We start from the raw sequence: 12,311 nt of genomic DNA, 5'->3' as shown, positions 1-12,311 counted from the left end.
GCCCACTTATTCTTTAGAAAAAAAAAAAAGCTTTATTTCTCCCCACCCCCTCATTGGTTGAGCTCAACTGTCCGCTCGTCTTCCTTTCAGGAGGCACCAGGAACCGAACCCGGAACCTCCCATGTGGGACGGAGGCACCCAATCGCTTGAACCACCTCGACTCCCTGCTTTGTTGCATCTCTCATTATGTTTTCCTCCTTGTGCTTCTCGTGTCAGTTCGCCACATCAGCACGCTGTCTTGCTTGTCTTCTTTGGGGGCACCGGGAACCAAACCCGGGACCACCCGTGTGGTAGGCGGGAGCTCAACTGCTTGAACCACACCCGCTTCCCCCATGTATTCTTCCGCCCTGGTCAGAAACCCTCCCTGCAGTCAGCGGTGGGAGAAAGGGGTGGCAGGAGGCCCGCGTGGGTGGGCCCCCACAAGTAGAACCGGGCCCACCTGGCTCTTCCCCAGCAGAGGGGGGCGTACGCAGCAGGTGCCCAATCATTGCGCCACACACCCGGGGGTCAGCGCTGCCCGATTTGACAGCTAGGACTTCCCGCGCATGCAGCAAGCGCTCGGCAAACGCTGCGGGCAGCCCCGGTCCTGAGCAAAGGCCCTGGGGCAGGAGCGGCCCGGGGCGGCGTGGGGGAGAGAGACGCGTCAGGGTGGGGCGGGGGTGCCCCGGGCCACGCGGGCCACGTGGAGGCGTGGACTTTCCTCTGTGTGCGCAACGAGGGGGCCGAGAGAGGACGGCGAGGGGACGATCCCGCGCCCGAGGAGGCCACTGGGGACACCTGGCGGTGAGAGTGGCAGCCAGGCCATTGCTGGGACGGCCGCGCCGGCTGGAACCCTGCACCCCGTGGATAGCCCGGTCGGGCAGGGGCGCCCAGGGGTCAGGGGCCCTCAGGGCCCAGGACACGGCAGGCAGCGTCCTGCAGGCCCAGCGCCCCGGCCTGGCTCTCCCGGGGGGCCGCCATGGGGCTCGGGGGGCCGTGGCCGCAGGTGGACCAGGGAACCGCCTCCCACGTGGGGTCACGTCCGGCCCGTTGGCCTTGACCTCTGAGCGACCTTGAGCCCTCCCGTTTCCTTTTTGGTGGGATGGACAGGCCGACGCCTGATAGGCCTGCCACCTGTCACCCTCGGCGGGTCCCAGAATGCCTTACTCCGTGTGGCCGCGTGTAACGCCATCCCACGGCCCGGACACGCCGCGCTCTGTTTCTCCACCTTCCTCAGACGGACACTTGGACCTCCCGGCGATTGCGAACCGGGCCGCGGCGGACGGCCACGTGTCACCTGGACGTGGCTTGCGGTTCTGTGGGGTCCGTTCCTAGGAGCGGAATTGCTGGCTCCTGTGGTAACTGTGTGGAACGTTTTGAGGACCCATCGCACATTTTACTTTTTTTTTTGGAGATTTATTTTATTGATCGATCTCTCCCCATCCCCTCGTTGTTCGCACTCGCCATGTCTGTTCATCTTCCTTGTTTCTTTAGGAGGCGCCGGGAACCGAACCTTGGCCCTCCGATGTTGGAGGGAAGTGCCCGATCGCTTGAGCCACCTCCGTTCCTGCTTTGTTGCATCTCTCATTATGTTTTCCTCCGTGTGTCTCCTCATTGCGTCATCTTGTTGCGTCCACTCATTGCTTGCTCATCTTCTGTAGGAGGCACCAGGAACCGAACCCAGGACCTCCCATGTGGGAGGCGGGAGCCTGGTAGCCTGAGCCACAGCCGCTTCCCTGTACTTTTCTGCTCACCCTCCATCTTCCCACGGCAACGCCGGCCCCGCGAGCAGAGCACTCGGCTGTTTTCTTCTCGGCTGTGTCGGCAGAGCTCGCTCGGTGACAGCACGTGGCTCGGCAACGACCCACGGGGGGTGCCCGGGCTGCCCACGGCCCTCAGACACCTGAAGGTAACACGGGGTGCTGCGACGCCTTCCCTCAGCCCCCCGCTTTCCTCCGGAAAGGCTCTGAGCCCGACGCACCGAGGTCCAGGGCGGACGTGCCGCGGACTGGACACTGTCTCCGAGGGGAGGGTCACGCAGCCTCAGGCCTCCCCCAAGCGGCCTCCACGGCCACTCACGAGCCGGGACCTGGACAGTGGGGGGACGCCCGCGTCTGGGTCACGGGGCACGTGTGTCCAGCCTCCTGCGGCTGTTGGTGAACGACCGCCCTATTCAGAAGCTGCATCCTGGGCTGGAGGAGGTAAGCCGCTCCCGCAGGGAAGCGGCTGTGGCTCGAGCAGCTGGGCGCCCGCCTATCACATGGGAGGTCCCGGGGTCGGTTCCTGGTGCCTCCTAAAAGAAGACGGGCAAGACGGCGAGCTGACGCAACGAGGTGACGCAGCGAAGAGACACAAGGAGGAAGCACGATGAGAGACACAATAATGAAGTGGAGGTGGCTCAAGCCAAGGGCGCCTCCCTCGGTTCTCACCGAGCCGCTGTCGCCCAGCAAACCAGCAGCGACTTGTCATCGCGGCCTTGTGGCTTCAGGGACGGAGTGGACTGAGCCGGGGGCACATGGACCCCCAGCCTAGCACCCACAGGCGCTGTACACCCACCCACCTCCTTGCTTGCCAGGCAGCTCCCACCCCCGGCCAAAAACTCAGGCCCGTCCCCGGGGGAACCAGGAGAGACTGTTGCCATGGAAACCCTGTACTCCACGGACCCACGGGTGCTGCCGCCTGTTGCTAGGACGCCCGCCACCTACCCTCCTTCTGGGTGTCTGGTGGGCGCAGGAGCACGGACAGAAGCAGGAGGGGAGGGGGCTACTTCAGAGATGCCACACAGAGCCGGGGGCACAGATGAAGAGACGGAGGCTCAGAGAGGACCACCACATCATCCCAGGGGGGAGCCTCGCTCTCAAGACTCCAGGGCCCAGGGCTTGCCTGACCGAGGGGCCCCCTGCAGCAGCTCTGGGCGCCCGCGTCCCCCCAAGAGGTCCCTCTGCGGGCTAAGGGGTGGGACGTGAGGGGACAGGGAGCTCAACGCGGAGGTGACGGAGGAGGGAGAAACGGGTCAAGGGGCGGGGCCAGAGGGCACCACCCCTTCTCCCCACCTCCTCCAGGCAGCCTTCCCTGACTGCCCGCCCTCCGCACAGCCGCGAGTCTGGGACTAGCCTGACTCCTACCACGCTCAGGAGGCGTCACGCGGGGCTGGTCCCGGGGGCATCAGGAATTAAGGCGCTGGCGCGTTTGGGGGGCAGCCGCCTGGCGGGCACGGGGTTCCCATTGGGAACTAGATCGTGGTGCGGGTTGCACGATTTTGGGACCGCGCCAAATGCACTTGACACGGTTACAACGGTGAGTTTAGCGTGACGCGGCTTTTATCTCAACTTCAAGGGGAATGGATGAAAGCGAATTTTTGAAAGAATTAATTCTCTAGACACACAGCATTAAAAACAAACAGGGAAGCAGACTTGGCTGAATGGATAGAGCATCCGCCTACCACACGGGAGGTCCAGGGTTCAAACCCCGGGCCTCCTGACCCGTGTGGAGCTGGCCCACGTGCAGTGCTGATGCGCACAAGGAGTGCCGTGCCACGCAGGGGTGTCCCCCGCGTAGGGGAGCCCCACGCGCAAGGAGTGCGCCCCGTAAGGAGAGCCGCCCAGCGCGAAAGAAAGTGCAGCCTGCCCAGGAATGGCACCGCACACACACAGAGTTGACGTAGCAAGATGACACAACAAAAAGAGACATAGATTCCCATGCCGCTGACAAGAATACGAGCAGACACAGAAGAACACACAGCAAATGGACACAGAGAGCAGACAATAAGGGGGGAGGGGAGAGAAATAAATCTTTTTAGAAAAAACATAAAAAATAAACGAAGTGGGTGTGGGTCAAGCAGTTGAGCACCCGCCTCCCACAAGGGAGGTCCCAGGTTCAGTTCCTGGTGCCTCCTAAATAAAGAGAAAAGCAAGCAGACAACAAGCAAAAACAAAACGATCAGGGAGCGGCTATGGCTCAAGCAGTTGAGCACCCGCCTCCCACATGGGAGGTCCCGGGTTCAGTTCCTGGTGCTTCCTAAAGAAAAAGCAAACAGACAATGAGCAGAAAACAATGGGCACACAACAAGCAAAAAATGAGCAGACAACGAGCAAAACAACAGCGAGCAAACAGATGAGGGAACCATCGGGGGGGGGGGGCAACGACATTGTCTGGGAAGGAGTGGGAAGACTTGCAACAGGCTTAAGCTGAAAACGGATGAGCTTGATCCAGGGCTTCGTGGCGTCGTCTCTCGTGGCAGGCTGTGCCGTCGTGGTGACAAAGGCCCTCAGCAGCTCCAGGCTCATCCTAGGTCGGCTACCCCAGTGGGCAGGGCATGTTTCTCTCCCAGGAAATCCCACCCCATCCCCAAGAGGCCACGCTGCCCCTTGGACCCATAGGCCAGCGGTCAGAAGCAAACTTGGCTCCTGTTAGGAAGGAGAAGGTGCCCGTAGGTGCCTCGGTGTCCCAAACAGAAGGCACAGCTGGAGCAAGAGCCCAGAGGTTGGACTGTGGCTACCACTGGGTGCAGCAGGCAGGAGCCCGTTTCATCTCCAGGAGGGGAGCAAAGCAGCCGGCCACGACATCCAGCACTGTGACTGCGAAGGGGCGAGACCGAGGCTGGGAGGCCCAAGGGGGTGCTGGCTTCCCCCAGTGAAAAGAAAGACTAATTCTTGGGAATGGCCTAGAACTTTAAAAGCATGCACCAAACTTATCAGGCTTCATTTTTGAAGAAGTTTTGGATCACAGAGGGGTACAACTGTGGCAGGGGAGGAGCACTGGTGGGGGGTGTCATTGATGGGGGATGCTTGGGCAGGAGGGAGTTCTCCAGGGCATGCAGATAGGGTTATAGGATGTAGAGAAAAATACTCGGATGTTCCTTGGGTATTGACATAGTGGGTAGTTTCACACAACAACTGAGTGCTGAGTTCTTAGCCAGGGGAGCTCTGCCACATTCCCCAATGGAACAACAACCATCCCCCCAGTGCAAGGGCAAAGACCAGTGAAGGAGGATGGTCCAATGATGAGCCCTTGTTACTGAAGACTATGTTTATGAACCTGTGTTCCTGAAATTTCAACTCAGCCTAGAGCCGCAGGGTGCCTAAGTGTTACCTCCTGAGAGCCTCCATGTTGCTCAAATGTGGCCACTCTCTAAGCCAAACTCAGCATGTAAATGCATTACCTTCCCCCAGCATGGGACATGACTCCCGGGGATGAGCCTCCCTGGCGCCAAAGGATTACTACCAATCACTAACTGGTGATGCAACTAGAAAAAGACCATGGATAAGAGGGGGAAATGGTAAAGACAAATGAGCTTATATGGTAAGAGACTTTAAAATGAGTCAGCAGGTCATCAGAGGGGTCGGACTCATGCATGTCTCAGCAGGATCCCAGAGATAGCCAAAGTAGATACAACCCCAGGTAGGGGTGCTCCTGAGGGCTGAGACACCCAGGTCCTACGGGCAGATGGCTCTGGAGTTCTGTGCCTTGCCAGTAGGCCCTGCTTTGGAGTTTGTGCTCCTGAGTGTGATGGAGGTGGACTCAGATGTGACCTTTCTACACATGCCTCTTCTGTCACTTTTACTGAACCTGTGGTTGGTGCTGGGGTTGGTGGATGCTCAGGGGTCTTGAATCTCTGGACTGTCCATGTGCCAGCTGGGCCCTGAGCCTCAGCAGCGTTGTGCCACCTACTCTCCGGTTCATTGGACTTACCTAGGTCAGCTGACAGGGAAATGAGGATGGTCATCCACCATACCAGGGAAGCAGGAGTGTCTACATTTGGGAGAGCAAGAGAATCCCAACCATCAACCGTGTGGGAACTAAGCCCCCTTGCGATGTAGAGGTGGAGAGGACACAACCATCTCAGGGTTCACAGGATGGAGAAATAAAATATGGATTAGAGTGGACTTACTGGTATTCTACTATGGAATTATTGTGACTCTAGCAAAGGAAGAAAGTGTGTCATTGATGTGGAGACAGTGGCCACAGTAGCTGCTGAGGGCAGGGAGAGGGAAGAAGAGGTGTGATGTCGGGGCATTTTTGGGACTTGGAGTTGTCCTCGGTGATATTGCAGGGACAGACGTGGGACATGATATGTCCTGCCATCACCCACTGAACGGACTGGGGGAGGGTGTGAACTACAAGGTAAACCATGATCCATGCGGTGCAGCAGTGCTCCAAGATGTATTCACCAAATGCAATGAATGTGCCACGATGACGGAAGAGGTTGTTGACGTGGGAGGAGTGGGGCTGTGTGGGATATATGGGGACACATTTTTTTTAATGTAACATTTTGTGTGGTCTATGTATTTAAAAAAAAAAAAGATAATAAAAAACAAATAAATAAAAGCATGCACCAAACATTTGATGAATCAATACCAAAAAAAATGGAGGCAGCAGGGAACGGGTAGGAAAGGGGCGCTGGTTCAGGCTGGGGGGCCCAGGCGCCTTTGCTGGGGAGGGGCCGGTGTCGTGGAGGATTTGGCGTGAGGGTGAGCCGAGGCTGGGAGGGTATCCCGGGGGGAAGGGAATGCATGTGCAAAGTCCCTGTGGTAAGGGAAGCCAGGTGGGCCCTGGGACCCCAGAGAGAACCATGCGCTGGGGCGCCGTGGCACGGAAGGACGCGGGCGAGAAGGAAGGCCCCTGTGTCCTCTCGCCCTCCTGGGCCCCACCTGCCCTGGCACTGCTGGTAGATCCCCCGGGGGCGGGCGAAGGTGGGTGCAGGGCCACTCCCCCCAGGTGGGGAGCAGATGCCCGGTCCACCCCCCAAGGCAGACAGACAGACCAAAAGAAAGAGCAGCCCGGGGGTCTTTCGTGTACATGGTTTATTCCCCGAGCTGCACCCCCAGCCCAGCCCCCCTGTGGGCGGGGCCTCAGGGCTGGGGAATGGAGGGGCTCCCCTGGGGATCAGCCCCCCAGAGAGGAGAGGGGACAGGGAAAGAAGGCGGCACAGACACGGGGTTCAAATACTCAGAAGTTGGAAAAGAGGAGGATGGGCAGCTGGCCCCGGGGAGGGGGGCAGGGGTGTGGCCAAAAGGATGTGGCGCCCCGCGACACCCCGGAAATCAGGACCCCGTGGGTGCAGGACCCCCGGGGCGCCTACAGCTTAGTCAGGTCGAGCTTCAGCTTGTAGGGCGGGGGGCTGTCCTCGCAGGCGGGCGACGGCGGCGGGTACAGGGCCCAGGCGGGCTCGGCCAGGAAGCCCTGCTGCTGCTCCAGGGCCAGCGGCTGCGGGGGGCGCGCGGCTGGGACCACCTCCCGCGGCCCGAGGGGGCGGGCGTTCCTCCCCCGTTGACAGGGGAGGGGAGGAAGCGGCCCCAGGTCATGGGGCAAGTCGCGACCCCTCACCCCAGGAGGGTGAAGGGGGGGCCAGACCCGGGAGGAGGGGGAGGGGGAGGGGGACGAGGGGGCGGGGAGGGCTATCGGCCACCTGCCCCGCCCACCTGCAGCTTGAGTCCCTGATCAGTCCCCACCTGTGGGTCCCGCCCATCGGGAGTCAAGCCCCGCCCACCTGGAGCTCGAGGCCCTGGCCCCGCCCACCGGGACTCGAGGCCCCGCCCACTCGGTCCTTGATACTCTGGTCCCGCCCCCGCACGACCCCGGCCCGCCCAGAGCGCGAGGTGTTGGGCCCACCCCCCCCCATGGCTCTGCTCTCTGGGAGTCGAGGCTCTGGCCCTGCCCGGTCCACGGGACCCGCCTCTGACCCAAATACCAGGGGCTGGCCCCGGCCCCGGCCCCGACCACCCGCAGTTTGTGGCGCTGGCCCCGCCCACCTGCAGCTCAGGCTCTGGCCCCGCCTACCCAGCCCCCACCCCCACAGCCGAGGGGCTGGCCCCGCCCCACAGCCCCACCCACCCACAGCTCAGTCCCCACCCGCCCGCCGCTCGCGCTCTGGGCCCACCCACAGCCCCGCCCTCGCGGCTCAGGCATAGACCCCGCCCACGACCCCGCCCTCGCCACAAGGCGCTTGCCTCGCACGTGACCCCGCCCCCGCAACGAAGACGCTGGTCCTGTCCCGTGACCCCGCCCCCAGCTCAGGCGCTGGTCCCGCCCCTGCCCCGCCCACCCGCAGCGCAGGCGCTTTTCCTGTCCCGTGGTCCTGCCGCCCGCAGCGCAGGCGCTGGCCCCGCCCGTGACCCCGCCCCCCGCAGCTCCGGTGCTTGTCCGGTCCCGCGGCCCCGCCCCCTGCCCCGCCCACCCGCAGCGCAGGCGCTGGCCCCGCCCGTGACCCCGCCCCCAGCTCAGGCGCTGGTCCCGCCCACTTGCATCTTGAGTCGCCGGCCTCGCCCATGACCCTGCCCACCCACAGTTCAGGCGCTGGCCCCTCGCCCACGTGCAGCTTGAGTCCCTGGCCCCGCCCATGACCCCGCCCATTCACAGTTTAGGCCTAGATCCCGCCCCCCGTAGCTCAGGTGCTGGCCCCGCCCACCCACGGCTCACGAGCTGGCTCCGCCCATGGCCCCCGGCCCCGCGGCGCAGGCGCTGGCCCTGCCCGCGTGCAGTTTGAGTCGCTGGCCCCGCCCATGACCCTGCCCACCCACCCACCCCTGAGGCGCTGGCCCCGCCCACCCACCGCTCAGGAGCTGGCCCCGCCCCCGCGGCTCAGGCGCTGGCCCCCCCCATGACTCCGCCCGCCCACAACTGAGGCGCAGGGCTCGCCCGTGACCCCGCCCCCCACAGCTCAGGCGCTGACCCCGCCCACCCACGGCTCAGGGGCTGGCTCCGCCCGTGACCCCGCCCACCCACAATTGAGGCGCAGGTCTCGCCTGTGCCCCGCCCCCGCGGCGCAGGCGCCAGTCCCGCCCGCCCGCGGCTCAGGGGCTGGCTCCGCCCATGGCCCCGCCCCCGCAGCCGAGGCGCTGGCCCCGCCCACCCACGGCGCCGGAGCTGGCTCCGCCCATGGCCCCGCCCCCTGCAGCTGAGGCGCTGGTTCCGCCCGCCCACGACTCGGGAGCTGGCTCCGCCCATGGCCCCGCCCCCGCGGCCCAGGCGCCAGTCCCGCCCACCCGCGGCTCAGGGGCTGGCTCCGCCCGTGGCCCCGCCCCCGCAGCTGAGGCGCTGGCCCCGCCCCCCGCGGCTCGGGAGCTGGCTCCGCCCATGGCCCCGCCCCCTGCAGCTGAGGCGCTGGCCCCGCCCACCCACGACTCGGGAGCTGGCTCCGCCCATGGCCCCGCCCCCGCGGCGCAGCCCCGCCCACCTGCAGCGGGAGGCGCTGGCCCGGGGCAGTCCCCAGCGTGGAGCAGCTGAGCCACAGCATGACGAGCACGGAGAGGAAGAGGCAGCAGGCCAGGATCCAGCGCGGCAGCCCCGAGCGCCTGCCCCGGAGACCCCGCTCAGCGCCGGGCCCGCGCGCAGCCGCCCCGCGCCCCGCGCCCGGGCCCCGCACGCACCGGGCCATGCAGCTGAGGAAGTCGGTGTCCTGGGGCTGCTCGGGCTCCGCGCGGGCCCTGCTGCTCGTCTTGACCCGGATCTTGGCCTTCCTCACCTTGTCCAAGGGTCCTAGAGGGTCTGGGTGCGGCGGCCACCCTGAGAGGCCCCGCAGCCGCGGCCTGGGGGGTGGGGGCCGCGCCCCAGGGGGTGGCCCTGGGAGGTGGCAGGAGCCCGGGGGGCACACGGGGCCCTCCTTGGGCAGGAGCTTCCCGTGCGGGGTCGGCGAGGCGGGAGGACCTGCGGGGCAGCAGGGGCTCGCGAAGGAGCGCGGTGGGGGCCCCGCCTTACCCACGTGGACCTCCGGGGCATCGCGCCGGGCCCCCTGCCAGGTCACCTCCAGGCGCTGCAGGCGGGCGGCCTGGGGCTCGGGGCTCTCCAACACCGGCTGCGTCTGGGCGGGAAGCAGGAGGCGGCGGGGACGTGACGTCAGGGATGGCCTTGCCTGTCACCGCCGCCCCCTGGATTTTCCTTGACCTCATTCCCCAGGACCCAGCGTGAGGCACGGAAATCACAGACACTGACCGAGATGATCCAGCCAGGGCCGGAAAGAGCCAATCCCAGATACCCTGGCCTCGAGCATCGCCCCCGACCCAGAGAAGCCCTTGCCCAGGAAAGAAGCGAGCGAGCCCCTGGATCCGGCCGTACCTGATGCCAGCCCCCGTGGACTTTTTATCCGGAGCCGAGAGCCGTGCCCCTGTGCCTCCCCCTGGCCGCCCGCCGAGTGCCCCCGCCCCCAGCCCTCACCTGAAACACCACCACCTTCCCGCTGTCCGTCTGCAGGTAGTAGGTCCAGGTGGACGACACGAACCCCTGGGCTGAGGTGACGAGATCACTGCACAGCATGGACAGCAGCTCGAGGAGCGAGAGGGCCCCGTGTGGCGCTCCCAGGGCCTTCCTCTGCCATGGGTGGGAGAGACCCAAGGCACAGAGCCGTCACCTGGGGCGGGGGGACGCGAACCCTCGGGGAGGTCTGTGCCTGGGAGGGGGCTGGGATGGGACCCCGTGATGGTCCCTGGCTTGGGGGGGGGGCTTCATGTAATCGGCCCTGCATGTGCCGCGCTGTGTGCCCTGGGGGTGTGGATCGCCCTCTCCGAGCCCTAAAATGGGGTGGCCCAGTTCTTGGTAACTGGGTCTTGTATGGACAGTGTCGGGGGGGGCCCTAGGAGCACAAAGGGGTGGGTGCCTTTCCGAGGAGAGTGACAGCCTGGTGGGGGTGGAATGGGCAGAGGCAAGAAAGGGCTTTCCAGGACATCCCAGCTGTGCCGAGGGACCTCTGTGCCTCAGTTTCCCCAGATGCACCATCCACCAGACTCGCTGGTGGACGAGCTGGGGTGAGCGCGTGTCACTTTTCCCCCAGCGGGCAGGAGCGGGGTGCTTGGTTGGCGGGGGGCCCACTGGGGCCACCCTGCCCCTTGGGGAGGCAATGCAGGGGCGGCGCATATGCAGCAGGTGCTCAGTAAGTGAGCGCTCCTGGCGCTGTGGGGAAATCCCCTCCCCGGGTACTGCCTGGGATGCGGGGGGTGCCAGGGACAGGCTGAGGCTTGGGGGTGGGGGGACAGGCGGGGGCGCCCACCTGGGGCTCCGGCTCGGCCCGGGGCTCGGGCTGCCCCCAGCACCCGCGGCTGCAGGCGCGCTGCTCCGCCGCCTTCCCGTAGGCCTCGGCGCAGGCTGCGGGCGGAGGGGCGGTTGCGGTGGCCGCCCCGCGCCCGCGCCCCGCCCCCCGCCGCCTCACCTGCTGCGCACTCGCTGCGGGTGCCGTTGGCCTGGGCGCCGCCCGCCACGAAGCGGCAGATGGAGAAGAGGCGGCAGCCGCGCGCGCAGGCGCTCGCCAGCGCCGCCCTGGCGGAGGGGGACGCGGAGGGGACCTCGAGCCCCGCCTGGGGGGGGGGGGAGAGGCGGAGGGGGAAGTCTGGAGAGGGGGCGACCCGGATAAAACAAAATCGAGGACAACTGGGATGAGGCCGCAGGTCACTTGGTCTGAAAAGGGGGAGGGGGCGGGCTGTGGAAAGGGGGACCCCTGTGGCCTCAGGAGGCTGGGAAGCCCGGGAGGGGGGGTGGTCTTGCGGGTGCTAGGAAAACTGGGATCTGCCTTGCTGGGTCAAGGATATGGGGGGGCTGGTGGCTGGAGGGGGGGTAGGGAAATGTGGGAGCCATTTGGACAGAGAGAGAGGAGTTGGGGGGCTAGATCATCAGGCCTGAGCCACGGGGGGAGCCCCCGCAGGTGCCACGGCCGGGAGGCGACCTCGGGGCCCGCGGCCCCCGTCCCCACCCGAGCGACCCCCTACCCCAACCCCTCCTGCATCCGAGACACCCCCAGCCCCCGGTCACCCTCCCCCCCCTCCCCCCGCGGGAGAGGACCCCCGCCCCCATTCGGGGGTCCTCGCGCCCGCGCCGCGCGCGCGCGCGACCTGCGAGGGCCGCGGGCCGGGGTCTCGGTCGCGGCAGCGCAGCTGGCAGCTGTGCGTGTCGCCGAGCTGCGGGGCGAAGGGGTCGCGGGCGGGCGGCGCGGGGGCGGCGGGCGGCGGCAGCAGCAGCGGCAGCAGCAGCCACGCGGGCGCCATGGCCGGGCCGGGCGCGGGGGGCGCGGGGCTGGCGCGCGGCGCGGAGGCTGAGGCGGCGGCGGCGGCGGCGGCGGCGGCGGCGGGGACCGGGCGCTGACGTCACGCGAGCGAGGCAGCCTGGGAAGGGGGGGCGGGGGATGCGGGGAACGCGCGGGAGAGCCGCGCGCCCGCAGCTCGGCGGTGCGGGGCCGCGCGTGGGCGCGGGCAGGTGGCTCGCGGTTCCCCGCCGTCGGACCCGTCCTCGCCTCGGGGTCCCGCCGTGTCCCTCTGGCACCCACAGAGAGGGGCTCTCCCAGCGCTGGGGGCCCGGGGGAAGCAGGAGGACGAGGGGTTGGGGGGCACCCAGAGGCGGGAGGGGTGGGC

At 66.2% G+C, this 12,311-nt stretch overlaps 1 protein-coding gene across 1 annotated transcript; it reads right to left on the bottom strand.

The window, feature by feature from the left end:
* Positions 1 to 6,767: 6,767 nt before the first annotated feature.
* TMEM59L (transmembrane protein 59 like) lies at positions 6,768 to 12,036 on the bottom strand. Its single transcript, XM_058292748.2, has 8 exons — positions 11,796 to 12,036; positions 11,120 to 11,264; positions 10,961 to 11,055; positions 10,132 to 10,284; positions 9,676 to 9,778; positions 9,348 to 9,465; positions 9,155 to 9,272; positions 6,768 to 7,185 (listed from the first exon to the last, which is right to left on the bottom strand). Exons 1-8 carry the CDS (start codon positions 11,946 to 11,948, stop codon positions 7,057 to 7,059), a joined length of 1,014 nt encoding a protein of 337 aa, XP_058148731.1. The 5' UTR covers positions 11,949 to 12,036; the 3' UTR covers positions 6,768 to 7,056.
* Positions 12,037 to 12,311: the final 275 nt, after the last annotated feature.

This window comes from Dasypus novemcinctus, unplaced genomic scaffold (assembly GCF_030445035.2).
Source record: "Dasypus novemcinctus isolate mDasNov1 unplaced genomic scaffold, mDasNov1.1.hap2 scaffold_271, whole genome shotgun sequence".
Lineage (NCBI taxonomy): Eukaryota > Metazoa > Chordata > Mammalia > Cingulata > Dasypodidae > Dasypus > Dasypus novemcinctus.
The sequence above is the reverse complement of the archived record's forward strand: the minus strand, read 5'-3'. Positions and strand labels throughout refer to the sequence as shown.